The sequence below is a fragment of the Neopsephotus bourkii genome, unplaced genomic scaffold (assembly GCF_033783945.1).
Source record: "Neopsephotus bourkii isolate Nb327-2 ecotype Australia unplaced genomic scaffold, CSIRO-AGI_Nbou_v1 NB_1638, whole genome shotgun sequence".
In the NCBI taxonomy this organism is placed as follows: Eukaryota; Metazoa; Chordata; class Aves; order Psittaciformes; family Psittacidae; genus Neopsephotus; species Neopsephotus bourkii.
The window spans coordinates 11,721,241-11,747,875 of record NW_026902113.1 but is presented as its reverse complement, the minus strand read 5'-3'; the positions used below and the strand labels follow the sequence as shown (position 1 = coordinate 11,747,875).

Genomic DNA, 26,635 nt, shown 5'->3' with positions numbered 1-26,635 from the left:
CATTCACAACTTACCTGGGCAACCCATTCCAGTGCCTCACCACCCTCACAGTAAAGAACTTCCTCCTTTTATAGAATCTGAACTTCCTCTGTTTAAGTTAACTTGCTGCAAGAAGTGCAGTGACAGGGTGTTCCAGTCCTGCGCAGAGTCACACACAGCCTCCTGGCAACTGAGACGGCAAAGATATCCCAGAGTCTGCTCTCTGCTTTTTTACAGAGCAAATCAGAGAAGCCCTTTCACCTTTTCCATCTCTTCCCACCAGATGGCATGACCCCTGCCATCCCTGGACTTACCCCTGCTGCTTCCCCCACTGAGAAAGACACAGTTCTTTTAGCTGAAGCTCCCCAATAACATCCTGAAGTCAGATGCAGTCGTCAGCAACCTAAGTAGTAGTTCGCCTACATACCCAGTGCTCCCAGCAGCACAGACTTGTGTCCCCCTGTTCTTCCCCCTGCATCTGCTTTAGGAAAGGGAGTTTCCTTTCCCTCAGCATTGCTTTGTGCAGATCTCCTCTGTCTCTGCTCAGTTACGTTTGCTGCTCCAGTCAGGTTCTGGTTCCAATCAAGCAACATCAGCATTAAACTCTAATTTGGAAAAGTAAGCCATTTTGTTTCTCCTCAGTTTTCTCTTGGAGAACTCAACATTTAGGCTCTTCTATCACTCCATGTCTTCAAACCATGCTTTCACTTGCCCAACTCAGTGAGGCAAAACCAAGGCAGGAAAAGCATCAACAACAGGTCCCAGGGAAAGTTGTGAGAGAACTACAACCACAGGAATCATGGACCGGTCATAAACCAAATGTACTACACCAGAGAAAGTGATTTCTGGAAGGCATATGCTAGCAATTTCTTATCAGTGTCAACATCCTGCAGTATCAGGAAATGTAAATGTCTTCCTAGTGCTGAAGAAATGACAACATTGTGCACTCTTACTTCAAATTTCCCAAGGGAATGCAAGAGGAAGGGCAGAGAGTGATGTATTCAAAGGGGCAGCTCTATTTATACCTTATCTCTATCCTCTTGGAGTAGTAAATAATGAAGAATATAGTAACAATAAAAGCAACAAATATGAAAGAGATAAAGGCTAATAATGATTTTCTGGTTCGGAAGAAGTGGCATTCAGGACACGCGGCACTCTCCTCTGGGCACAGCACCTCAGGAGTTTCCGGACCAGGAAAGCCGTTATTGTCAATTATTTCCTTGTAATGTTTCATAGAAGGCTTTGGTTCGTACTGATTTGCAATGTAACTGTAGAGACCATATTTAGGAGCAGTCTTGTCATTAAAAGAATAGACAAAATATCCTTGCAGATTAACATTATCCAGAGTGTAAGCTGTAAAAGAAAATAAAGAGTTGAAGACATGAATAAATATTTTGGCATTCAAAAGCAGCACCGTATGTCAATACATAATGCAGAGGCATGGGGATGTTAAACCCACAACTGCACTTCTCTTCCTCAAAATAAGGTAAAATACATGTACATCTATGAAGTGTTTCTCTTAAAAAGTAAGAATCTGTCAGCCTCTGCCAGACAGTGTGATCTGTGAGTATCCTGCAACCTATTTCCTTGTGCTTGGTAAATACAGCTGTGAGTGTATGACTGTGTTTAATAATTAGCATGGAGCCTATCATGAAAAGATGGCCCTCTTTTTATATATGAAAGAACATACGTTTTGGCTTTCCTGCACCTGGATTTCTGCAACCTATTTGTCCGATTTTTCCATCTTCTTTGCAGAGCACCTCCTGACAGCCAAGGACCAGAGGACATCAGGCTGCACTTCGCATGAGCCAAGGCACAAGGAAAAGATGGCGCCATGCTAAGGTCATGTACTGGGACATCACCAGTGCAAATGGAAAGGTTATGCAAATCACAGTTCTCTCTTGTTATTGACCGAGTTTCTGACCCAGGATGACCTGTATCAGTCTTTACTAAGAACATGTCCACAATTCATACTGAAAACTTGGCTACTGGAAGAGGTCCAGCAGCATTAACCTTGAGCCATTATCCCACTTAACAAAACCAATCAATCCACAGTACTAAAAACAAACTGTAATGTTTTCCCTCTCAAAATCACTATTTTTTACAAAATAAAGCAACGACTTGTAGCAGATGAACACAGGATTGAAAACTACTGGTTGCTGAATTTTCATGTGTGACTGGAAATAATTATTTCTGCACCCATATGCAAGACATTTAGCACCTCTACACTACTTTTCATGTGTAAAATGAAATAATATGTACCTGCTCTTCTACAGAGCTGCTACCCAGAATAATTAGTTTGTGCTTGCAGAACTGCTTGTGGATTTAATGGTGTTACATAAATGGTTACTGCTGTCTGTTGTTTTCAATTGGCAAAGATGTATTTTAAACAGTATACAAAGCACTTAGTGTACAAAACACCTAAAAATATAGTCTCAGTCCAAAGGGTTCATACTGTATTCTGGAATCATTTATCTGCACAAACGTGTTGGCTCCCCTGGAACAATGCAGGTGAGCAACATTACATGCACAAATGCTGCCACATGCAGTCCCAGAAACCAGATGGAAGAAGGCAGAATAGGAACTTAAGGTTCTTAAACATGTTCCAAATCCCCTCTCATCTCAGTTACTGCAAAGGGTCTTGCAAAAAAAATGCAAGTTTTGGAGAAACCGGAATCAGTCATGATGCCAAGGTTAAGAGCTTGCTCCTCGTGTAAGGACAAGATGGACAAAAGCACTATACCAGAGCAAGAGAATAAAAGAGAATGGTATTAATGACAGACCGAATACTACAGAGGAGCATATGATGTCAAAAATGAGAGAGTGAGCTTTAAAGAAAGTATTATGTCCCTATTTAGCAGGGACACAGTCATCCATTACAAAAGTAGAAAGATAGTAAAATGTAAAATGTGGCTTGCATGCGATGGCTAAGTTGAAAAACATAGGAGCTATTTTAAGGCTGGACAGAAAGGGAGGAGAAGTGGCTGGGAGATACTGGTACCAGAGTACAAACCACAAAGTTCTGTAAAAAACAGGGGTATGTAAAAAACATAGGATGGAATACTCGGTGGATAAGGAATTGGCTAGATGGTCACATTCAAAGGGCTGCTGTAAATGACTTGATGTGCAAGTGGAGACCAGTGTTCCTCAGGGGTCGATATTAGGACCTGTTTAACATCTTTGTCAGAGACATAGACAGTGGGATTGAGTGTACTGTCAGCAAGTTTGCTGAAGACACCAAGCTATGTGGTGCGGTCGACACGGTGGAGGGAAGGGATGCGATCCAGAGGGACTGTCCTGGTTTTGATTTTTATGTTACTTCAATTCTCATCCCCATCTCACTTAGGGCAGGGGGCCAGTGAGTGAGTAGCTGCATGGTACTTAGTTGCCAGCTGGGGTTAAACCACGACAGGGACCTTGACAGGCTGGAGGCGTGGGCCCATATGAATCTCATGAAGTTCAACAAGACTTTTCTATGCGCAGGTGTTCTGGCTAACAGGAACTGGGATAAAAGCCTATATCCATACACACTTTGAAAACGGAAGTGCCAAGAACTGGTACAGTCTAAAGTGGTAGGATGGAGAGAAGCCATACAGTAAAAAAAGATTGAAACTATATGCCTAAATATAGCCAGGATATGCTTTTTTAACTACCAATGCAGAAAACATGCAGCCAGTACTTCAAAATGCTGGAGAATGAACTCTTGGGCACTTAATATTGACATTCAGTAATCTGTGAGAGAGGTGGAAATCATAGGAGAAGAGATTAAAAACCAGTACTTAACAGAGTGGACAGGATGACCTAGCAAATCATGGAACTGTCAGCCATCCTTCACTACTAGCAGAAGAATGGAATAGATTATGTAAGGCTTGATAAAGAAGAATTACAGGTGATATATAAGTTTAATGCCAGTCAGTTTAGCTTTATGAAAAACAGATCTTGTCAAACTGACATCTTTTTTATGAGATCCGCAGATCAAAAAAAGTAATGATGTTTGATGTAATATACTTAAAACTTCACAAGGCAACTGACTTAGTATTATATGGCATTTGGATCAAGAAAATAGAATGTTACGAGGTCAAGAGGAGCCCCTAATAAACAGGTTTCATATGCTCTCAAACAGAACTAATATGTCTAGAAATGTAATTGCAGGTAAATCTCACAGTAGGTACATTTCTACCGTGGTCACGGAGATTGGCTTTTAGCACTAAGATATTAAATGAACTTGAATATATCAGCAACCTGAAAGAAAAGTAAAACTATTTCTTCCAAAGTCTGTAATTAACACAAAGATTAGGGACATAACTTAGCTAGTGTTGCAAGCTTTGCACAAACAAGCAACTAGCATTTCAACATGACCAAATGTGAGGATTTCAAAGAACAAGCAAACCATACTTTGGCAGAGAATATTCTGCCTGGGTGGCAGGAATCTGTAACTGAGTTTAAAATCTCACTAAATAACCAGAAAGTGTGTGTAACCAACCTGATGCCATGGCCAAAAGGGCTAATATGCTGCTTAGATGCACAAAAGAGGAGTAAAAGAGAAAGAGGTTGTATTATACCTGCTTGAGATACAGGTGTGGCAGTTGTAGAAGCAGTGTGTCCAGGTCTGGGTTTACTCCTCCCAAGAAGAATGTTGGAAAATGTGAAAGTTTAATAATTGAAAGGTTCTAAATGATATTTTACAGCAAGGGTCACAAAGAGGTTTGACTGTGTTACTTATCAAAGGCATGAGAGAGAGCTTGGTTTCTGTCTGTGAATACCAGCCTAAGTAAGATACATGGAAATGCACAACAAAAAGGCTTAAAGCTAAAGCTAAAGAAATACTGTAAGTGAGATTTGTACCTATCTACGTACACACATATATAAAAGCAGTAATTGCACATTGCAACATCTTACAGTGAGGTGTAGAAGATTCTACATCAGGAAAAATAATCGCATCTGGGTCTTGCGCTTTTCTTAAAAAACAGTGTGTGTTGTATGACAGGATGACTCTAAAAGCCTCCTTTTTGCCTTATAATGTATGAATCTTTGAGACAAAGTCTGGTTTGGGTTCTGAATAGCAAGAAATGGCATAATGAGGTAGAGAGCTGAATTATTATGAAGATCACTGTTGGATAAGATCACTGTTGGATAAGATACAGATACAGCTGAGGAACAGAACTCAAACCCAGCCCTGAGGCACATCAGTGTGGAGAAGCAACAAAGCAAAACAACAGTAGAAGTGCAATAAGAAGAAAATCTGCCTAAATACACGTGGAACTGCACACATAACATAATATTAAATTTCTGGAATTCACAAAAATTTCTCCTGCTGATTTATGCAGAGTATGTGCAAAGTCAGTCTTCCTGATGCTTAGTACCACCAATCGTTAAGTCAAATGAAAACCTGTTATGCTGTAACAACATCTCATTTATAGAGTATTCTACATAGGATTTATTTTTTTAAAGTTAAACATACTTTATTACAAAGTGTACACTAATACTGGAATTTGTGACATATAAGCCACCACTACTGATTCCTTACCTTTTAAAGCTTCATTGATGTAATTCTGTATATAATATACTCTGAGCTTATCATGAACCATATTCTGGTCATCGTCAATTCCATTAGCCAGAACATAAGTTGGGACATCACCATATTTTGATTTAACCCACTTGAGCAATTTACGCAGTCCCCAGGGCACTACTGCAACTCTGCTGGGGGAGTGCAGCCATGTGATGTCATTGATCATTTGGACTTCAAGATAGTGGTCATATTTTACTGCATCTTCTTTCTCCCAGCCCACAAGAGTAGTAGTGTAGTGACTCAAAGCAAAAAAATCAAATGAGCCCTTGATTAACTTCTTTTCGTCTTCTGAGAAATAAGGCAAGTGGAAATTATACAGGTCAACACCATTTCTTCGGTGAAGCCACGCTCTCATCACCTGCGGGTAGTCACCATTCCCAAAGATGGGCTCTGCAAGCCAGCCAATGTCGAATTCTAAAATTCTGTCAGCAACTTCTTGGTCATTCCTGGAAAAGGGACAAGCTGGTTCTACCCAGTCAGCTTGCAGAGCTATTGATATTTTGCCTTTCTGAGATCTCCTGAATTCTTTGTCATAAAGATGCCAGGCTTTCGCATGGGCTTTCAAGAGGTTGTGCCCTGCAGTGTATGTCAAGTTTTTCACAGGTGGTTCATTCATTGTGATCCAAAATTTGACATGGTCCCCAAGACTTGTAAAGCAGAATCTGGCGTACTCAACAAAAGCCTGAACGGTTTCCATGTTTTCCCAAGCTCCATATTTGGCAAGGGAGACTGGAAGCTCTTGATTCTCAGCCATTGGTTGCCATAAAGCAACAACAGGAGTTATGTTAACTCTGAGAAGTTCAGTAGCAAAACACTGATAATAATGTACAAGTGTGTGGTTGATTAGTGAGAGGTTACCTAAAGGAAGGATTAAGGACCATTTCAGTGAAAAATGGAAGTGTGTGACATGCATTTCTTGCAGAAGAGATATCTGGAGCCTGATAGCAGCGAAGTCAACACAGTGACGCTTGCGCTTCGAGGTGAAAACTCCATCCAATTTAATAAGCTTCTTCGTCTGGTGAACATCCCACACATAAACATTAGAGTCAAGAAACTGGGAGGGTGTCGTGTCTACCTAGGTAGAATAAGAAACATACCAGATTCAATCTGTTTGTTCTAGGTAGGTGGGAACATCATAACTATCAGGCACAATGTAGCTAAATATCTGAAGTCAAAACACTGCATCTAGCACTGCTGGCACCTCTGATAGCATCAGGCTCATATGAATGAATTAACTTTCTGTTAACATGTGACATCAGAAAAGTACCAAATCTATATATAGTTTTCACGTTACTTTCTGAACAAGCTCATCCTGATTGTCACCAAGTTTGCATCTTCTCCAGACTGCTCCAGTCTGTATGGGAAACAAGTGATTGCTGAGGGATAAGGCATTAAGCCTGTGACAGATCTCCAAAGAAGAGCTTCAGCAAAGACTACAGTAATTTTTAAAATGTTTTTCTTTCAAGAATAAAAAGGGCCTACAGAGAGCCTGTCTGTTGTAAATTACCCAGTAGATTCAGTTTCAAGACCACTCCCTGAATGCAGTAAAAGAAATAATTAATGCAACATCATTTCTGTGTTCTTTTCCTGATTATGATGAAGGATGAGTAATGCTCTGCACTTGGTTTTTAGCACAAATTCAGTTAACAAGCAAAATTTTTCCTTCTTGCTAAAGACATCCTTTCTTATTTAACTCATACTGAACTCATTTCCAAGTCATTTCAGCAGGCTGTTATGTCTGAACAATTTGTTTTCAGGCGTCCAAGTAAACCCAGTATGTCACTCCAACAATAAATGCATTTCCCGTGAGCCCTTAGGGCTTCATGTCAGAATTGCCCGTAATGACATACTGACACAGTAGAAGATGAGCTTTTCAGGGTCCCACAGATTGTACTTTCACTTTTTAATGAATATCACCAACAGAATAAGGACTAGAAAATGAAAAAAGTGAAATACTTAATATAACACACAGTGTAAAATCTCCAGGATTAACTCCTATGGAAAAAAGATCCAAACTACAAGTTACTGGTACCACAGATGTTTATTTGTCCCTTTTTCCTTCCCCCACCTTTTGGTGCACAGTTTCCCCTGAGTTCAGATTTTCTTGTCCTGCCCTCTGTTTGAAAAGCAGGTGTCAGCCTACAACCAGTGTTCAACTTGTAGCTGAGGCTTTGCAGACTGTATAAAGAAGCTGCTGAAAATCAGTTGCTGTTTTCTCCGGAGAGGTCAGTACTGTGCTTATAGAAGAAAGTAATAAAAAACAGCGTGTCTGAGGGAAATTGCTTTTCTGGAGAATTGTCCCTTGTAGATTACTAAAGCATGCATTGCCGCTAATACTGTGGGAATGCTGTCAAAAGAGTTTTTCCACTGTGATGCATCTACAAATCACACTACCTAAGCCTTACAGTACAAAATGTTGGAATGGCCTTTTGAAATGAAAATATTCAGCTCTGAAGTTCTGGGGATGGAAGGGATTTTTTTAACTATTTTAGGCTGACTGACTCCACAACTTTATAGTTGTTATTGATCCCTAAAGCAGCAATTCCATTTCTAATCCCTAATCTGTCTGGGAGCTACAAGGATAATGAGTGCTGAATTTTCTTGGAAATAGGTGTACCAAGTAAGGATGCTGAAGTATTTTTCAAGAGAACAAATTCAAATCTCACTTTCAGAGTGAGAAGGAACAAACAAGGCCCCTGCAGTCTAGCCTTAAGAAAGATTCTGTGTTTGTGGAAAATCTAAATTAAAAATTCTGTTCTTGGATCAAGCCTCTGTGTTGAATTTAACTACACCTCTTTACTGTGGTTAGAGAAGCCCTGCAAGCCAAAACAGCATCTGAGAATTACAGAGCCAAACTGTTAAAGAGACCACAACTAATCCACTACTTTTACTCATACGATGAAGTCTTAAAATTTGAAGATTCTTCCAAAGTATCGGATTTGGTTGAAATAAAGAGTAAGAGCTATGAACTGGATCCATAATCTAGCTAGGTGCTATCCAGGGGCACTGCAGGCCTCCATCAGACACATTAGAACTCAAAATGACAAAGAAGGAATATAAAAATTTCATCTAAATCTAGCATTGTTTACTTTTCTTTATATATAAAATCACTCTAACAATTGTGCCAGTATATATATGCATATGATGCAGAAGCATGTCACTGGAATTTTAAGAGCTTTCAGGACATTTTCTAAAACATATATTATGACAGCAGGCAAATACATTACCATTAAAATTATGGACATGAAAAGCAGTAATATTTACCATTTCATAGACTTGGAAATGCACTTTGGAAGACCTAATGAACTTTCATTTGAACAGGACTGACTTCCAGTAACTGATCACATAACACACCCAGGGAAGATGAGCATCAGACCCCTTTCAATTTCTGCACATTTTCCAATCAGACTGGATCTCGTTGGTCACACACAGAAAGTCTAGTAAAGACAATTACAGAGCGTTTGGCACAAAAGCCTTGTACCATCTCCTTGCAGCACTGTGGTAATAATATATCAGCAAAGACGCTCTATCCAGCAAATTTATCAATATGATGCATTGATCTGGCTGGGCAGCATGTTTGCTTTATCATCAGACTCACCTGAATGTAGTTGTCAACAATTCCCCAAGCAAAGCCACAGGGAAAAATACTTTCTATGGGCTGGTTTTCAGGCAAAGGTGGGAAGCCATTTTTTTCTATCAGCTTTTGATAGAACAAGACAGAAGATTTGGGCATCAACTTCTTGTCATGGCTTTGAAAATCAACATAAAACAAACCACGTCGAATGCTATATCCCCTGTGCCATTCAAAGCCATCCAGGAGGGACCAGACCGTGTAGCCAAACACATTAACTCCATCGTAGCGGATGGCTGAGGAAAGAACAAAACCAAGCTTATCACAGGGCTCATTTTTCCCCTGTAGATTACACTGTATCAGCAATGTTTGTGGTGTTCAGGTGCAAGAACAGTGCAATAGGTCAGATAAATATCTCAGTGCCTGCCTCAGAATCTGTTTAGGGAAGATTTTCAACTGCATCCAGGTAGCTACTAAGTCATGGGTGCACTGTACAAGGCAGCCGAGGTACCTGGCTTGGCTTTAAACAAGCTACATTTAAAAAGAGAACCAGTGTAGCAGTGGTTTGAGGCAGTGCGGCTAATTAGACGTGCCAAACCTCAGCCTCGGAGCAGAGCATGCTACACTTGAACTGATTGCAGCAACTGAGCCAAAACTGCATTGCACTCTGCTACACACACTGCAGCTCACACTGGGGCAGTAGAAGTGCCATTAATGCAGCACTATCCTGTATGCAAACAGAAGTTACACTCTTTCCTACCCCCTCCCACTACCAATACATACTGAGACAACCCTGTTGATGAATATTTATTAGCATAGATTTTAAGTAGAAGTAATAATGCAGAGACCCTCTTTGGTAATTCTGTCTGTTTACATCTTTTATGGCATAGTATTTTCCAGCTTAAATATTTAAGGGTTTCTAAAAATATGTGTCTGTTCTAGGTCAATTGTTTGACTTTTAAGAATCGCTACACATATTGAAAGTTAATATCAGGGTCTACTGGCATCTGTTAGTTTAGCCAACGTTACAATTTTAAGATTCAAATGATACTCACTTTTAGTTGTATTAAACACTGAGATTCAGCAAAATCCAAAATGCCTGAGCAAAGTTCAGCTTCAGGAAAACACAAGGGAGTGTGCTTATTTTAATTACATAATTAAATCCACCCTAATTCAGCAATGCATTTAAGTGCAATCTTAAATGTTCTTTTGAACTCCAGTTTGGCTCTGTAGCCAATAGAGTTTATCTTTATTACTCACCCTCGTCTGTCAACCCAAACTAAGTACTCGCTGAACATATTTGCCAGCTTAAAGAGTGATTTTTCAGGTAACCAGAATATCAAGATACTAATTTCCTGGTTTTTATTAATGTACCTCATCACAATCAGTTTTGAAGGACCACATGGTTTCTTGATTGCAACCCTGTTTGAATCAATTAAATGAACTGAAGTAAGCAATGAGTTCAGCCCAGTCTTTATCACAGGTCATGAGAAAATGTCTTAAGGAAATGGAGTATTTCTCCTCCTAAAGGCATCATTCTGTTATGTTTGGAAGATGCCAATATTTTTCTAACCTCTGCATGCATTCATGATGACATCTGCCATACCAGCAGAGTAAGAGCCAGTACAGGTCCACTTTGTGAACTGGTCTCAGTGAGCCTTTCTCTTTGAACAGTATCTCACCCCTTCTGTAAGTCATCATGCAGCACTCCCACACTTTCTGAGAGCCTCATAAAAATTTTCCTCAAAGCCTTCTTTAAAAATGCATTAACTTATAAGTGTCACCTATGAAAGAAGCAACATGAAGTTTTTTTGTAACTTTGAACAAGTCTGGAAGTTTCCAAAAAAGTACCTCAAAAGGGAAAACAAACCCACCATGAAACCACAATGAAAACAGTCCAAGGAAATATGGCAGACCCGTAAGCATCAAATATACATCCTTAAAACCTTCTGTTCAGCTGCTGTTCAACTGCAAGGCATGAAGGTGAGGTGTGAGAAGCCCTCAGCCCCTGTTTCTATGCAGAAGGTGCACAGGGACATACATTTTGCCTTTGGACATACCCAAGAACAGCTCAGTCACAATCTGTCAGGGGCCTGGCTGTTCCCATTCTCCCTGAGACTCTGAATTCAGACCTGTTAAATCCCTAGATAATGACCTAATGCCTTGACTAGTAAGCACAGCACAGAGCTCTCCTGGTCAACATGCTCCACTTTACAAGGAACAATCTATTTATTTGTTGCACCAGAGACAGAGCAGGGAAGTGAATATCACCCTAGACTAAGTGGTCAGATACCCACCAATCTCCATCAAATGATCAGCTTTTGGTTGATGAGAAAATGAACATGAGCTGGCTCCAGTGTGCACTCACAGCCCAGAAAGCCAACCGTATCCTGGGCTGCATCAAAAGGAGTGTGACCAGCAGGTCGAAGGGGGTGATCCTGCCCCTCTACTCTGCTCTCGTGAGACCTCACTTGGAGTATTGTGTGCAGTTCTGGTGTCTTCAACATAAAAAGGGCATGGAACTGTTGGAACAAGTCCAGAGGAGGGCCACGAGGATGATCGGGGACTGGAGCACCTCCTGTATGAAGATAGGCTGAGAAAGTCGGGGCTGTTCAGCCTGGAGAAGGCTGTGTGGAGACCTCATAGCAGCCTTCCAGTATCTGAAGGGGGCCTATAGGGGGGTTGGGGAGGGACTCTTCACTAGGGACTGTAGTGATAGGACAAGGGGTAATGGGTTCAACCTTAAAACAGGGGAAGTTTAGATTGGATATAAGGAAGAATTTCTTTACTGTGAGGGTGGTGAGGCACTGGAATGGGTTGCCCAAGGAAGTTGTGAACGCTCCATCCCTGGCGGTGTTCCAGGCCAGGTTGGACAGAGCCTTGGGTGACATGGTTTAGTGTGAGGTGTCCCTGCCCATGGCAGAGGGGTGGAACTAGATGATCTTAAGGTCCTTTCCAATCCTAACTATTCTATGATTCTATTCTATTCTAACTCTATTTAATATGTAACTACATTATATTACAGCTGTAATTACTCTATTCAACCCTAAATTATATTTGGGGGAAAAAAAAATAAATTAAATTTATATATATCAAAATTTTGTAAACAGTAAAAGAATTTAGGGCTGTGAATCCCAAATAAAAAGACCCTTTACCAGAGCCACAGAGCTTGTCCACAGCATGCAGTGTGAGAATAGACATCAGCACTTCAACTGACATCAGGAGCATACTGAGCAGATCTCCCTCATCACACTTGGTTCTTATCACAGTGTGGTCTCAGGATGCATGATCTCAGTTCCTTTCACGTGAAATTAATCTAGGAGCAGTCTTCAGGAATGCACACTGTGGACACCAGACCCTCCATACCAGCTGGTTTTAGTCAACAGGCTTAGTCCAATAGGGTTGCATTTGCTTGTTAACATAGAAATAGACATAAGCAGTTTTGTTTGAACCTGGGTCTAAGTTAAATATCCTTGTTTCTGTTATAGCTGCAGTGTCATTTTACTGTCCCTACACTGCTAGAGTCAATCTCATGGGAAATAGCTCACAAATCTCTACATTAAAGTGTTTTATTCTACTGTTTACAGTGTTATTTATTATATTAGATGTATCCTAACTCTTTGAGAGAGAAAACAGGTGCCTTTGTCTTTGGCCTTTAATGTTGTCCAATAAGACTGCTCACAGCCAACATGATGCCTTTTGTGGATCTTCCTCAACTAAATTCCCCCAGATTTAGGAAGCATAGGAAACTTGGGGTTTATATTGAATTTTGCACATTTTAGCAGCAGAAGATTTAACCGCAATAATTTCCATCATAATGATGCCAAAGTCCCTTCTGCTGATCCAGTCTGCCTCTGCTGTTTTCCTTTTCTTTCCGTAAAAAGTTTAGCTAAGTGCTGGTATTAAGTTAGTATGACAAAACTTCTCATATTAACTACTACATATTAATAACTGTATTGTTGTTGCTGTTATTATTTACTCCATGGCACATTAAAAGGAAAGAAACACTGTAAATTGAGACTATTTCTAGCCAGCTGTGATTAAAAGAAACATCTATATGTCCAGCAATTTATAAGCTAAGCAGAAACATGGGTGACAGGAATATCATTCCTCTCTGAAAATGAACCCTTTATCTGACTTCATCCAAACTAGTAATACTATACTTGCAAGTGTTAGTAACTGTTTTGCATTTCATTGTTTCCATTCTGGATGGGAATTTAATTTATTTGCAATAATTAGGTTTCTGGAATAGCACATGAAACAGATGTGGGAATCCTCTGCATCTTCATGAGTGCTGAGAATAAAATGAGACTCATTTTTGCTTATCCCCTGTATAAAAATGGCAATGTAACAATGGCTATCTCATCTGAACTATCAGCTACAATAATACTGTTTTTTAAACCAGACAGTAAACTATAGACAAGTAAATACATTATGAAATTGTAAATTAAATTAAAAGACAATGAAAGTGGAAATGGTAACCCCACAACTTACAGGTGACTACTAGGATGGAAAAAATCTGTTTTGCCGCAAGAAAGTGGGAAAACAGAAAATAACTCTTATACAAGGTAGCATAGTTCTCTTACCTTTAAAAAAATAATAGGTTAACAATTTAAATAATTTAGATTACACAACCTCAAACATTCAGTTCTTAAACTGATGTAAAATTCAGATTTTTGCCATTGATGTCCAGAGCTGTACCCATGTAAAAGCTGTGCAAGGGCATCACTGAGATGCAGGATGAAAAGTTTCCAATTTTTCATTTAAAAATATATTCTTTCAGCTGTCTGTTTTTCTCAGAGGAACTCCTATTGCATAGTATTTACCTTCCCACATATACAGTCTTAGGTTTTGTACATATGTTCATACATCTAAATTATAGAAAACAACTACTAATAAATAGCACGGTAAATTTCCATAAGTCTACTGAGTATAGTTCACGTTTTGCACTTCCTCCCACCAAAGACAGCAGAAGTTTTCCCACTGACTTTAAAGACAGCAGCATCAAGCTCACCAAATGCTATCTGCAGATATTAAGGGTCTTCAAAAGCTGAAAATAATAAACCCAGGAAAGGGATTTGGAGTCTCATTTCACAAGTGCCAAGATGAATGTTAAAGACTAAAATTAGTTTTCAGCCTGGTTCTTTAACATGTCTCTGTAGACTATTTTGCATTATGAGTTTGTCAAGCACATATTAATACAACCTCAGTCCCTACCTTTTAAAGTTTCCATAATGAACTTTTTGAGATAGTAAATATACTTGGCATCATCTCTCTTGGTGCTACCAGAAACAAACCAGCTGTTCTCCACAATAAATATTTCGGGGTTGTTATATTCACTGCTTATCCAGTAAAGGAGCTGCCTCAGGCTTATTGATTCCAACTGCTGGAATTTCATGTGGGAGTCCAATAGCTGGAAACTCAAGGTAGCTCCAAATGAAAGAGCAAAAAAGTCTGCCGTTCCCTTGACATACTTCTTCTCAACCTCACTGAATTCAGGTAACAGAGATGAGAGGTTGCTCTTCATGCTGTCTGGATAGTCACCATCAATAAATATGGGCTTGGCAAACCAGCCAAGCACAAAATCGAGGGATTTTTGACATTCTTTTATGTTTTTTTCAGTCATACGTTGAGGTTTTACCCAGTGGGAGCTAAGGGAAATGGACACTTTTCCTCTTTGAGTTGGACGAAAATGGTCATTGTAGAGATGCCAGACTTTAGCGTGGGCCTGTTGAAAAGAAAGACTGTAATTAATGCAGCTGAAATTCCACTTTAAGTAACACAATTACTTGCAAGTACTGACTTCATGTCACATAGTAACAACATACACATGCGCATTTAAGGGCTCAGCCTTATTCTTTTATCAGCAGTTTACAACTCCTAAATCAAATTTTCTTTAATACCATATTAATACCATGTATCAACCAGAAATCACTAGTCAGGGACTAGTCAGTCAGGGAAAGCAGCACCTCAGTTTTCCATAAGATACTATTCCAGGCACTGAACAAATTTTTAGCTAGGCACCTTTATTACCTTTTGAGTTCAGACATACTTCCAGTATTTATAAAAATGAAGATACTTATAACTGAATATGTTTGAAAGTACATTTTCATTATAGGAATATCACTTTACCTGTTGTTTCAGAGATATATAAAGGAGGAAGGTCTATTCTTAAGAACTGCCCAGATCCCTCAATACAAGACAAAAAAACACTCTTGAAATTCTTTCTCTTTGCATCAGAACACACAGTAACTGAAAAACTACCTATCTGGATTTTTAAAAGTCTGGTGAAAAACAACTTACCATAGCTCCTGAAAAACTATTCCAATAATTCAATTTAATTTGTTTTATTAAAATTTGCTATTTACCTCTAGCACCAGATTTCAACCACTTGTCTTGGTATAATTTTATCTGTTACTGTGAGTTCTTTTCTACCAAATTTCTTTCCCATGGTCTTGCAGTCAGTTGAAACAGTCTCTGATGTTCTCTTTGAAAGCTAAACAGATTAAGTTCCTGGAGCCTTGCATTATATCCAGGCATTATCTTCAAGCTCACTAACCATTCTCACTGCTCTCCTTTGATTTTCTTCCAATTTGTCATCATCTGTCTTACACTGTAGAAGCAGAATTGGCCATAATATGCCAGTGGTAGTCTTACCAGCAGTAAAACCAGAGACGATTTAATACATTATTTCTGCTTACGTAGCCATAGCATCACCCTGTGAGCGTATGCTCATCTCAATAACCCTATCTCTAAAGCCCTTCACCATATACACCATACTTTTTCTTTGCACCTAGCTTATCAAAGAATTTTGACTTCTCTATGAATCAAGAGCCCATCGTTTTGTCATCAACACTTTAGCAGAAATTGTTGTTCCTTTTTCCAGGTCATTGATAAAATGATGAAATATATGAGATCTATTCATTAGAAAAAAGCCTACCTAATAACTATTCCCAGTTTACATCTGTATTTTGAGACTTATCAGTTAATGTTTGTTCATATGTGCTATGATGACACGAACCTATATTCTTGCCATAAAAAGTCACAGGTGTGATGAATATATATGACAGATTATTAATCAAAATGTCACACACATTTTTAGCCCTCCCTGGAAGGATACAGAAAGCCTTATAACTCCACTCCATGCAGTTGGTATGTTGGCAAATTTTATCATTAATTTATTGATAGATGCTGTTCAGTTTTCTTTTCATACACTCTTACCATTCAAGCTTTGAACCGCAACGATTTCCAGTTGCCAGCATTTCTAAGAACATTATGCAGTTAAAATTATTAACTTTTTTTTTTTTTTTACACAGACACTGTTAATTACCCTGGAAAAAAAAATGAATTCTATCATTCTAGTGTTCTTGGAGAATTTTAATTCTCACTGCTGGGAGAAAAGCAATTGGAAGTGAAGGACAACTAAAGTTAAGATCAATAATCAAAGCTCAGCTCAGCAGTCCCCATACAGAAAGATGCTGCCTTTGAGTCATCATGGGATATATAAAACATCTGTACAGATCTGACACTGGCTCTAGAGAAGACTAGAACCATGCCCTTTTAGAGTGGTAACAAAAATGCAAACAGAACAATCCTGGAGACTGTGAATCACAGTACACACTTATGTGCTTGTACCTAAATCAAGCTCTCAGCTACAAATTTCAATGTACATGCCCTCATTTATAACACATCAATAGTTCACATAAATGTGATGCAGTCCTAACATATGTGTATATTAATACAATGGTTTTTAATGCTAATACAAATTATTTCAAAGTCCAACATCATAAATGAGATCTGACCTAAGCACAGACTTAATTTTCACTTCACACTGAAGCTACATTAGCCTGATGAAAGAATAAAAGCCATTACATATCATGACAAAATGCTACACACCCAACTCTTCAAACATGATTTTAAAAGTACCATTGGGAACAAATGTGCCACCATTTGCAACCCATTGCACACCCAAATTTTCCCTCAGAAAGGTTCCATATATTCTTCCTCTCTTGGACCTGACTCATTTCCAGATTTCCTGTCTAAAATGTAAAGATATCACCATGCTTCTATGCACACTCTCAAGCACGCAATTTCTTCTCTGTCATCTGCACTTCCAAATATGTTGCCCACTTGTACAGCAAGGACTGTGGAGGACTTGCCCCGTAATTCTCAGATGTCCTTATTCCTATCAATGGAGAGAGACCTTCCAGCATTTTCATAAGTTTTGATTCTACCATGAGGAAAGGAGGAAAGGTGTCCCACAGGTTATCCCTCCACACAGATAAGGAGGTACTATTTACTCCCTCTCTGCTATGAAAAAGTATGAAATGTAGCAATGTGGGATTATTTCACTCAACTTTATTTTCTAAGCAAGTCATCTCATCTGCCTCTACAGAAAATGAAAGGATATCTAAGATATGCAGGGTAAGACACTCTTTGGGAGTCCATCTCTCTCCACTAATGACAGACAAAAGCTGCTACGCAGTTAAGACAAGACACGTTCTACAGACAGATGAAAGAAGGCAAGAAAAAGTCTTATGGAGTGTGCATGAAGGGGAATTGCAACATTTCCATTAAAAAAACCCAACTAAACATAGAAAATAGTGCATCAAAGTCCTCAGGCTCTGTGGACATAGGTTAATGAAATAGTTCAAAACCACATAGAAATAAAGCTGGAAAAAGCCAGTGACAGAACAGAAAGTCTATGTAAATCTAGGACAGAATTAATTTGCCTAGAATTAGGTGTCTAATGCAGTTTTAGAGACTTCACAGTATTCTGGCCCTAATTCCAGCCAGTTTCAGAAAGCTGTCAGTCTCCCATACATGCTAAGTTGCATCTCGCAACTCCACAGGAACACCTGGTATATGACAGAATGTCTCAAATGATACTTTGCACCTATACCTATCTTCAGGCAAATGAATCCCACTCCTAGGATGGCCCTCATTTTGAGCAGAAGACACCTTATATTTCACTGTCCATATGTGAACTAGATGCCCAAACTCCCACTATAGGCAATGGAGATCTCAGGGTCCACTCAGCCACCTGAACACAGGCAACTAGTTGCTGCTCCAGAAATATGCAGGCATAGGCCCCATCTGCTATTTCCATGCAGATGTCCCAAACAGCCTATGAAGTCTCACATGGCATTACTTACACCAAGCTAACAGTATCCCACTCCAAGTCAACCTACTCAATGGAGTTGAGCGAGTGATTCCCCAGTACAGTACAGCAGCCATACCACTGCACCCAGAAGGACCACTACCTACGTTCCAATAACTGCATGGATTAGTGGTAGGATTTAATGTAGGTGCCTAGACCTTTTTGAGATGTCTTACCTGAATGAGGCTGGCAGACATGATTCAGGACCCAATGGGAGACCTTGGTCTTCTGGAAAACCAACTGGAGGACAGGAAGAATATCCTAGGGTAGCTCAAATGACACCATACTTCTGCTGGGATAACTGAAACCATCCAGATGTCTATTAGCTATAACTGGCGTTTAGCACCCCAGATCATGTGCAGAGAAAACAAGTAGGAACCAACCTATCATCAGTTCCTTTATATTTATCTGAAATATTACTTCCTGATCCAAGTGACTTACTTATTGGTACCTAATTTTAGTTCACAGCTGACTAGGATTAAGATCATGGCAATCCACAATTCAGTAACTTACTGACACACACCAGTGACTCCATGTCCCTGGTTTTACAAGGTGCTGAGGAGTCTTAGTTTGTTCCTGGTCAGCTCAAACAGGCGGTCAGTGCTGATAGATCACCTGGCTAAAAAAATGCTAGTGAAAAAGGCTGGTCACAAAGTGCCTCTACAAAGGGTTGTGCAGTCACCTATGTGTTATGAGCAGAACTGCTAAAACTTGTGTGCTGGTCTACAGACTGCTGAATTTGGGTAGTCTTGTCATTATTATTTGTATTCAGAAAGAAGCACATTTTGTTAGATACCAAACACCTGACTGACACTTTTGGGGGGATACTACCTGCTACCACCTGGGGGGACACTTGAACCTGCTGAGACTTGAGAAAAGCTGGTACTGGGAAAGCTGTGTATTAGGATGGGTGCTGTCTGTGCTTACTAGTGTCTATTCTTCAGGAGCATACTGTCAGGAAAGCTTTTAAACAGTACTTACCCTTAAAATGCTTTCATCGCTAAGAAAATCATGAAGTTTTATATCACCGTAAAAATGGAAAAAAGTCTCAAGATGTAGCTTCTCCTTATCTCAGCCCATTTGTATGTCTGTACTTAATTCATGTTTCAGGCTCTGACAAATCCCCAGTTCAAGTTCTTCTTCCCCTGACTTTCCCACCCAATATACCTATTTGTACCACACTCTACCTATACTCAACTCATGAAACTGATATTGGTCATGTCTGATTAGCCTTAAAGAGACGCCTGCGTGAATCAGTCAGTAATGCCAAAATTGAGCCTTGATGAAGGCAGAAAAGCCTCCTGCAATGCCATAGCACAGGCTAGTTCTACAGTCCTGCAGTACTTTGTAGTAATAGCAGAAATGATTCAACACAGGCAAACAGGCTTCAAAATCTGACACAGTCATGTCCTACTCTAATGCAGGACAGACCTACCATAGTCCAAGACATAGTCCAAGTCAATTTAGTAATACACAGACACTTGTTTGCCTGACTACTCCTTCAAATTCCTGCCCAAAATCATTAAGATCTTCCTGAGTCTAGCACTGATACGTATAATTTTCCAAGTTCTCAGTACTTGTATCTATCATGATGCATAACCTTCACAAGAGCATATCAAGAATTATAATTGGGAACATCATGATTCCACAATTTGTGTTCATTCCTCTAGAACAAGTTGTCTCAATTTTAAGTTGTGTGTCTTCTGAATCAATAACAATACCATTCATTTCACAAATAAACTGCAAATACCCCACTCTCCGCTCAGATGAACTATCCTGTATTAACTCTCCACTTGCATGTTAATGAAACTGAATAGGAAAATGTTACTGAAAGTCATTTAGCAATACAGAGTTAATTGGAAAAGATGTGCAAAGGCTTCTGATTACTAGAAACCAGGCCGATGTACCTTCAACAGAAATGTCATTATTCAGTCCTACAACAAAAGCCCCTCTGAAATGGATATAGGTATTGGAATGACATGAAAAAGTCTAGTATCAGAATGTGCCTTGTACCAAGAAGGGAAAAAAAGTGTGTTTTTCCCCATATCATCAAAAGCAATATTTTAATCAAAACCAGTATTTTAATCAAAAACTACAACAAAGTATGTTACATTTTATGTAATATTTCACCCCTAGATCCAAAGTCAAGTGGGTTCTACCCACACAGTCTTTGGGCAAACGTTCGCTTTCACAAATAAATTATTTAATATAAAATGTGCTATAATTATAGCTTTAAGTATAGAAAACACAACTAAGCACACAGTTTTGTTCCAGTTCCTTTCTCAATACTATTTAGACACTGCCCTTCACACTGTGCTTTCATTTTAACATGCTGATGCATCACGAATGTGAATGAATTTATGCCTGCCATATGTAAGGCAGGAAGCAGTATGATTCCTATTTTAAGGACTGGGAACAGAGATCATGCATAGAAGAAAAAAAAAATAAACCAGGTACCTTAAGTTGTAGAGCACTGTATGAACCCAGCACAATGCTTCTATTATCATACTCACCTCTACAGAAAAAGCACCGAAGATGGCATTAAATATTTGTCTGAAGGCACAGCAGCCAGCTAAAACAGTTTCTCCCCATCATAGGCAAAACACAGGGGCTTTGCAACCATGAAAATAAAAAGGAGAAGGTAACCAGAAAGCATGAAGCTAAGTCACAGGCATCAAGGTGCACTGCAAGTACTCCAAAAGCATTAGCAAAAGAAAAAAAACAAACAAACAAAAAAACACAAAAGATAAGGAAGCAGATAAGAGTTATTTTTGCACTTTAATTTTGAATTTTATAGCAAATGAAAGTCTGGGAAGGCTTGTACTTTCACATAATGTATGCATAAGAATAAGTGAGCATTATCACAGCAGTGACTGCAGTGTGACAGAAGGAAACCAAAACCCCTTTGATCTCATCCTGTCAGATGTGTGCTGTAGGAAATCTCTCCTCTGAAGTACAGGAAGCCTAGATGTAACGGCACAAGCCCTGAGTTAAGCCTCTCTTCAGACTCACCCTGCCTTGAAAGGCCACTTGCCCAGCAGATGCCCTGTGGCATGGCAGCCAGAGGGAAGGCAGCAAATCCCACCATCACCATCACCACCAAAGGCTGCGCAAACACAGGCACACACCTTGAGGGGGACTAATCTCACCTGATTCTTGTCATCACCTGCATCTGAGTAATTCACATGCACAGCAGAGGGGAAAGCTTCAAGGCCACAGTTCACTCAAGCCATTTTTAACACCCAGGCAAGAGTGAAATGGAAAGTGCCTGTTCCCCTCCACCCACCACACAGGCAGGCTGGCACAACCACTGCAGTTGACATCCTGTCCAAGAAAACTAAAGCACCAGGAGATGAGTGGGATGGGAAAGCAGTCTGAAGTCTCCCAAGACCTAGCAGTCTCTGAAAATATAAAGGTCATCTGGAAAAAAATTAAGCGGTGTTTGACTTTGGGAAGCAGTAGGAGACGAGATAAAAATAGCTTTATTTCTGACAACAAGTGCTTCTGAGACACTTGATGTGTTTAATTATTTTCCGTTACCTCTGACAGAAAAGATTAATTACGGAACTGCACAAAAATAGTCCAAGGAATGTTGTGACCCATGTGGATATTAAAGATATGAGGGAATCTTAAACAGAGTACAAAAAGAAGATAAAAGGACAGAGCAGTCTGAGTGATTTAAAGCTTAGACACAGTCATGCAGTACTGAAGGGAGCTAAAACAGCCCTTGATAAAAGACTAGACTGATTGGAAAAAGAAACACAATGCTCAGGCAGTATTTAGGGGAAGACCAAGATATATTCATTGCTATAAAAATTGTTGTGGGTGTGCTGCAGCTACATAAACATGTAAAAGCTTCAGAACTGAGACTGACCTACAAAGCCCTCTACCTGAAAATGAACCTCTTGGAGGACAGGCCAGGCTCCAATCTCACTGACACAAAAGTACTCAAAAATAACCAACAAGTACACAAAATAACCAACAAAAAAGATACAAGAGAAAAAGGCATGGGAAACTTAATTGTAATCCACAAAACCAAGCACACAGAACTTCACAAGCTGTAGTGAACAGCACAAAGCAAGAAAATAACACCACTTTACAAGTATTGATAATCATCATTATTGATAATGAAATGTGCTGAAAGAAGGTGATGAAAAAATCACCTTGACTTTGGAGGAACCCTGGATAGGAATGATGGTAATGGTGGCAACTGAACACATCATTAGACTAAAACCCAAACAGAACATTAATGGACTTCAAGTCATACTATAGTTGGAGAAAAAGTACTGAGGTGATAGAAACACTAGTGAGCAAAACAGTTACACATATAAAACTCACATAAAATTCATATAAAACGGACATATCAAATATATGTATAGACTATATAATACTGATAAAATAATGCCCAGTCAGAGCACTAAGAGTAAACGGATGCTAAAAACTGGGAAAGGCAGTATTTGTAATAATACTAGTGAGGAGAAGGCATCCATTATGGGTCTAAACCTTTGGTTTCATGAAGGTTTGTACAAACTGGGTGAAGAGGGAAAAACCAGCTGAGGAAGAAGTATAGGACTGCCTGCAGGAAGCTCGCAAACTGCAAGAGCAGAGCTCCGGAAACAAGAAGCACCAGAACTCATGATTCTGCCCTGTGCTATGGCAGAAGCCAAAAGAGAAGACACCTCTTAGAAGTCATAGTGAAGAGGATAACCACAGTAACATATATACTCTTTAAGTACATCAGTTAAAAAAAAAAAAAAAAGAAAGAAAGAAAAAAAGAATTATTCTTGGTTAAATATCTATAAAAGGCAAACGTTTTCAACAGCTTTAAGGGTAAAGATTCTGGAAGAGGGGACTAACGTCAAACATTTTTCTCTGTTTGATGCATTACCTGTTTTTCTTGTAGATGCAGACAGGGAAGCAAAATATTCATTTGTGCATATTCATGCCCTCAACGTATCACTTGGAAATGCTTATTCTATACACTGTGGAACTGTGCTTGCTAATAAAGGTGTTTCACAGGGAGAAAGAATATATTTCTGGTGGTTTAGTGGAAACATGAAGAGAATTGCTTTGGAAAGTCTCAGAGAAGTTGGCAGAAGTTAAACAAACACAAAAGGCCAATGAAATATAAGTGTGTTAGAAAGAAAAAATTTCTTAGCAAGAGGTAGAGGTAAAGGTAAGGAGTAAAGCCCATCATCAATATGTGCACACATCAGACTAGGGAGTGACAACAAATTTCAGCTTGTTGGGTCTAATCTAACTAGCTAACGCATCAACCCACCTTGGAAAGATGTTGAAGACAACCTACAGTTTGGGCTGAAAATTATAGAATATAGGATCCAGGCTACTCATCATTACTATCCCTGCATTTAAAGCATCCAGAGAAAAAGCCCAATGCTCTGGTGTTAAAAATTAACCTTGAATCCTGTCCTGTGCACACTGGATTGACCCAACTGAAGCACAGATCTGCTCCTGGAGATGTCCTGGAACATTCTGTGTGCAACTTACGGGTAAGACTCTCCCAGGAGAAAGGAAGAAATCCCTGACATACCATCATTACCAGAACATCAACTAATACTAGATTTGGCAAATCCATGTTTGTACAGTTGGGAACAACTTGACAGACTGTCTGTCAGAAATTATTCCTGAGGTACGTGAATGTGCTGCCCTAAAAACTCCAGAAGTTCATTTAGAGATGAATGGGTAGAGGCTTTTCCCCAGCTACGGTCCCAAAAGAAATTAGACCACAGTAGTATTCATGCTGAAGTGTTTATGAGTCCTGACCATCAGCCACAGAAGCAGTAAAAATATCCCCAAACCACAAAGAAAAGCTTAGTGGAGCAACAAATAATTGCATGAAGATCAGGCACTTCTGATGCTACAATCTGGCCTATCATAAAAGCAGACAGCAGGATTTACTGGGTAGTAGATTTTTGAGCAATGAATTCTGTTATACCATAAACCACACCGGTGACAGCAGAAATGCTAGAGCCTGACAGAAAAGGCTTAGCATATGCTATCTTTGTGATCTCATTATCAGGGAAAGGCTAGGAAGAATTCCCCCCTACATTTACAGGGCAGCAATACCATTTTACATGCACCTACTACCCAGGGATTTCAGCATGCTTCAGCTTGATGCAATATTCATATCATCCAAACGTGAAAAAATTATCAAAAGCTGATCAAATCCATGTAATTTCATGAACAGGTGATGTACTAATGTAGAGCCAGTCTCAAACAGAGCTGAAAAGTTAATTAAACAAGTGTAAGCCATAACTTTGAGAGCACAATTCTAAGTGAATTGATGAACAGGGCAAGTGGTACAGGAAAGAAAAATATTTAGTAGACTAATCATCCTATCAACAGCTAGCAAAATTAATAGGAAGCTCCTTGCTCTACAAGCCTGCGCGAGGTCAGATCTCTTCTGAGTTTGTTTATTTTTCCCCAGGATTTTATATCCATGTCTGCATGGATATGATTAAGTCTTTAACTGAGTTGTTAAAGAAGGTGTAGCAATGGTAGTGGAGATAGGACAATACCTGACCTCTTCAGCATTCAAAAATGTCTCTCATAGGCAACCATACCAAGGATGTTGTTCCAACTTGGCCACTTTATTTGTACTTTATTACCCCTCCAGAAGCAGTAGAGACCATATTATCACAAAACCAAGGACAGTCAGTCAGTTCACTGTACAAAAAGGGGCATGTGGTGCTCCTAGGAGACTTGACATGGTGACTCAGAAATTGCACAGTGGGTGAAAGGCATAATTACCAAGCTCAGCATATTTAAGAGTATCAATAGAGTACTGTGGGCTCAGCAGAAGAATGAACCACAAGAAGTAGTCCCCAGAACACAGCATGAGGATCTCACTGAATTTGTTCACAAGAAAAGTCACTTTGAGGAGTCTAAAACAATAAAAAGACAGCCCCCTCTGGGAGAAAACATTAATCAATCATCACAGAGTTATTTAATGTGTACCACAGTAAATGTTTCCACTGCATAAACCAGACCCTCTCCCTTTTCAGTACCCAAAGAAAACAGCTCCATGGTTGCAAATATAAATTGACTGGTTCTTTATCAATCTCACAGCAAACCAGTAACTGCTGCAATGCTCAGGCATATCACTACAAGGTAATAACAATCAGAGGTATGAGAACACCACAGTAGTGGTGGTGTGACTGGGTGCCACCCACCAAATAGTTTCAGAAATTATTTCTGTATGATTGCAGTGGTGGATAGCTTTTCCCAGCGTGAGCTCCTCTGTAAGAAGTGACAGCCATTGGGCAGCAACAGCAAAAGAACTGGAAGCAGTCTGCAGCAGTAAGGAAAGGCACCAGTGAGTAATATGGAGGCATTTGGTCCTACATAGTCGGCATAGGAATTAGAAATTTAGTCAGTCTAAATGCAACCAATATATGACAAGTTGTGGCAGATCATACACCACAGCACCCCAAATCAGTAAGGATCAAACAAAAATAATGACAGTTGTGATGTTAACGACATTGTTTAATGACTGGAAAAACTTCAAGCTGTCAGACAAACAATGACATGCAACAAGACTCTGGGGTTTGTACACAGGGCAAAGCTGAGCATCATTAAGCAAAGTCAAAACAAAAATACTGGATCAGAGCTCTGTGCTATGAGATGGTCAAAAGTAACTCAGAATTTGGGGCTCTTACTTGAGGTGATCTTTACAAAGATTCTTTTATAAACCAAATATTTGGATTACTCATGCCCAAATGTAGCTCAGACACTCACATAATAACCTGAGTTTACTCTGCTATAAGTTTGGCTATTAAATTTAATCATTCTGAAATCATAGCTGTGCATCAGTGACAAAGACCTATGGAATAAGATGGAAAGTTCCAGCCATCCCTCTAGATGGATGCAAAAAGCAGTTAATCGGGATAAGCAATATAAAAGTGAAGGTGCCAGTTTTCAATCTTCAGACAACTGATTAGATTACAATTTGACCAGATGTGAATATGGAATTCCTCTTTTTTAATCAGTCTGCAGCTGTTCATGTGAGATCCAGCTGTGTTTGCATGTATACCCAATATAAAGCAATCACTACAAACTATCTCATTCTCTACAAGCTGCATTAAATGTTCTCGTTTGCGTGCATGCAATAGCACTGACTGAAGGGTGTGATTTCAATTACACACCTTTACAAGTAATGCTCAAGTTTCAAAAATCGCTGAAACTATATACTAAATTAACTTTAATCCAGTTAACTTTTGGATCAGCTTTTGTGTGATTCTTGCAGATAACAAAGCATTCAAATGTAACATCTGAAGTCTAGCTGGTTGTAAAACAAGCCACAAAAGCAATGATTACAGTGCACTGCAGTAGCAAA

At 39.4% G+C, this 26,635-nt stretch overlaps 1 protein-coding gene across 1 annotated transcript in view; it reads right to left on the bottom strand.

The window, feature by feature from the left end:
• Window positions 1-203: 203 nt before the first annotated feature.
• Window positions 204-26,635, bottom strand: part of KL (klotho) — a 48,476-nt gene continuing 22,044 nt past the window's right edge. The window contains exons 2-5 of the mRNA XM_061374536.1: window positions 14,337-14,847; window positions 9,147-9,415; window positions 5,507-6,623; window positions 204-1,332 (exon numbers count right to left, since the gene is read on the bottom strand). Coding sequence (XP_061230520.1) covers window positions 995-1,332; window positions 5,507-6,623; window positions 9,147-9,415; window positions 14,337-14,847 — 2,235 coding nt within the window. The 3' untranslated portion in view covers window positions 204-994. The remainder of the gene's footprint in view (window positions 1,333-5,506; window positions 6,624-9,146; window positions 9,416-14,336; window positions 14,848-26,635) is intronic.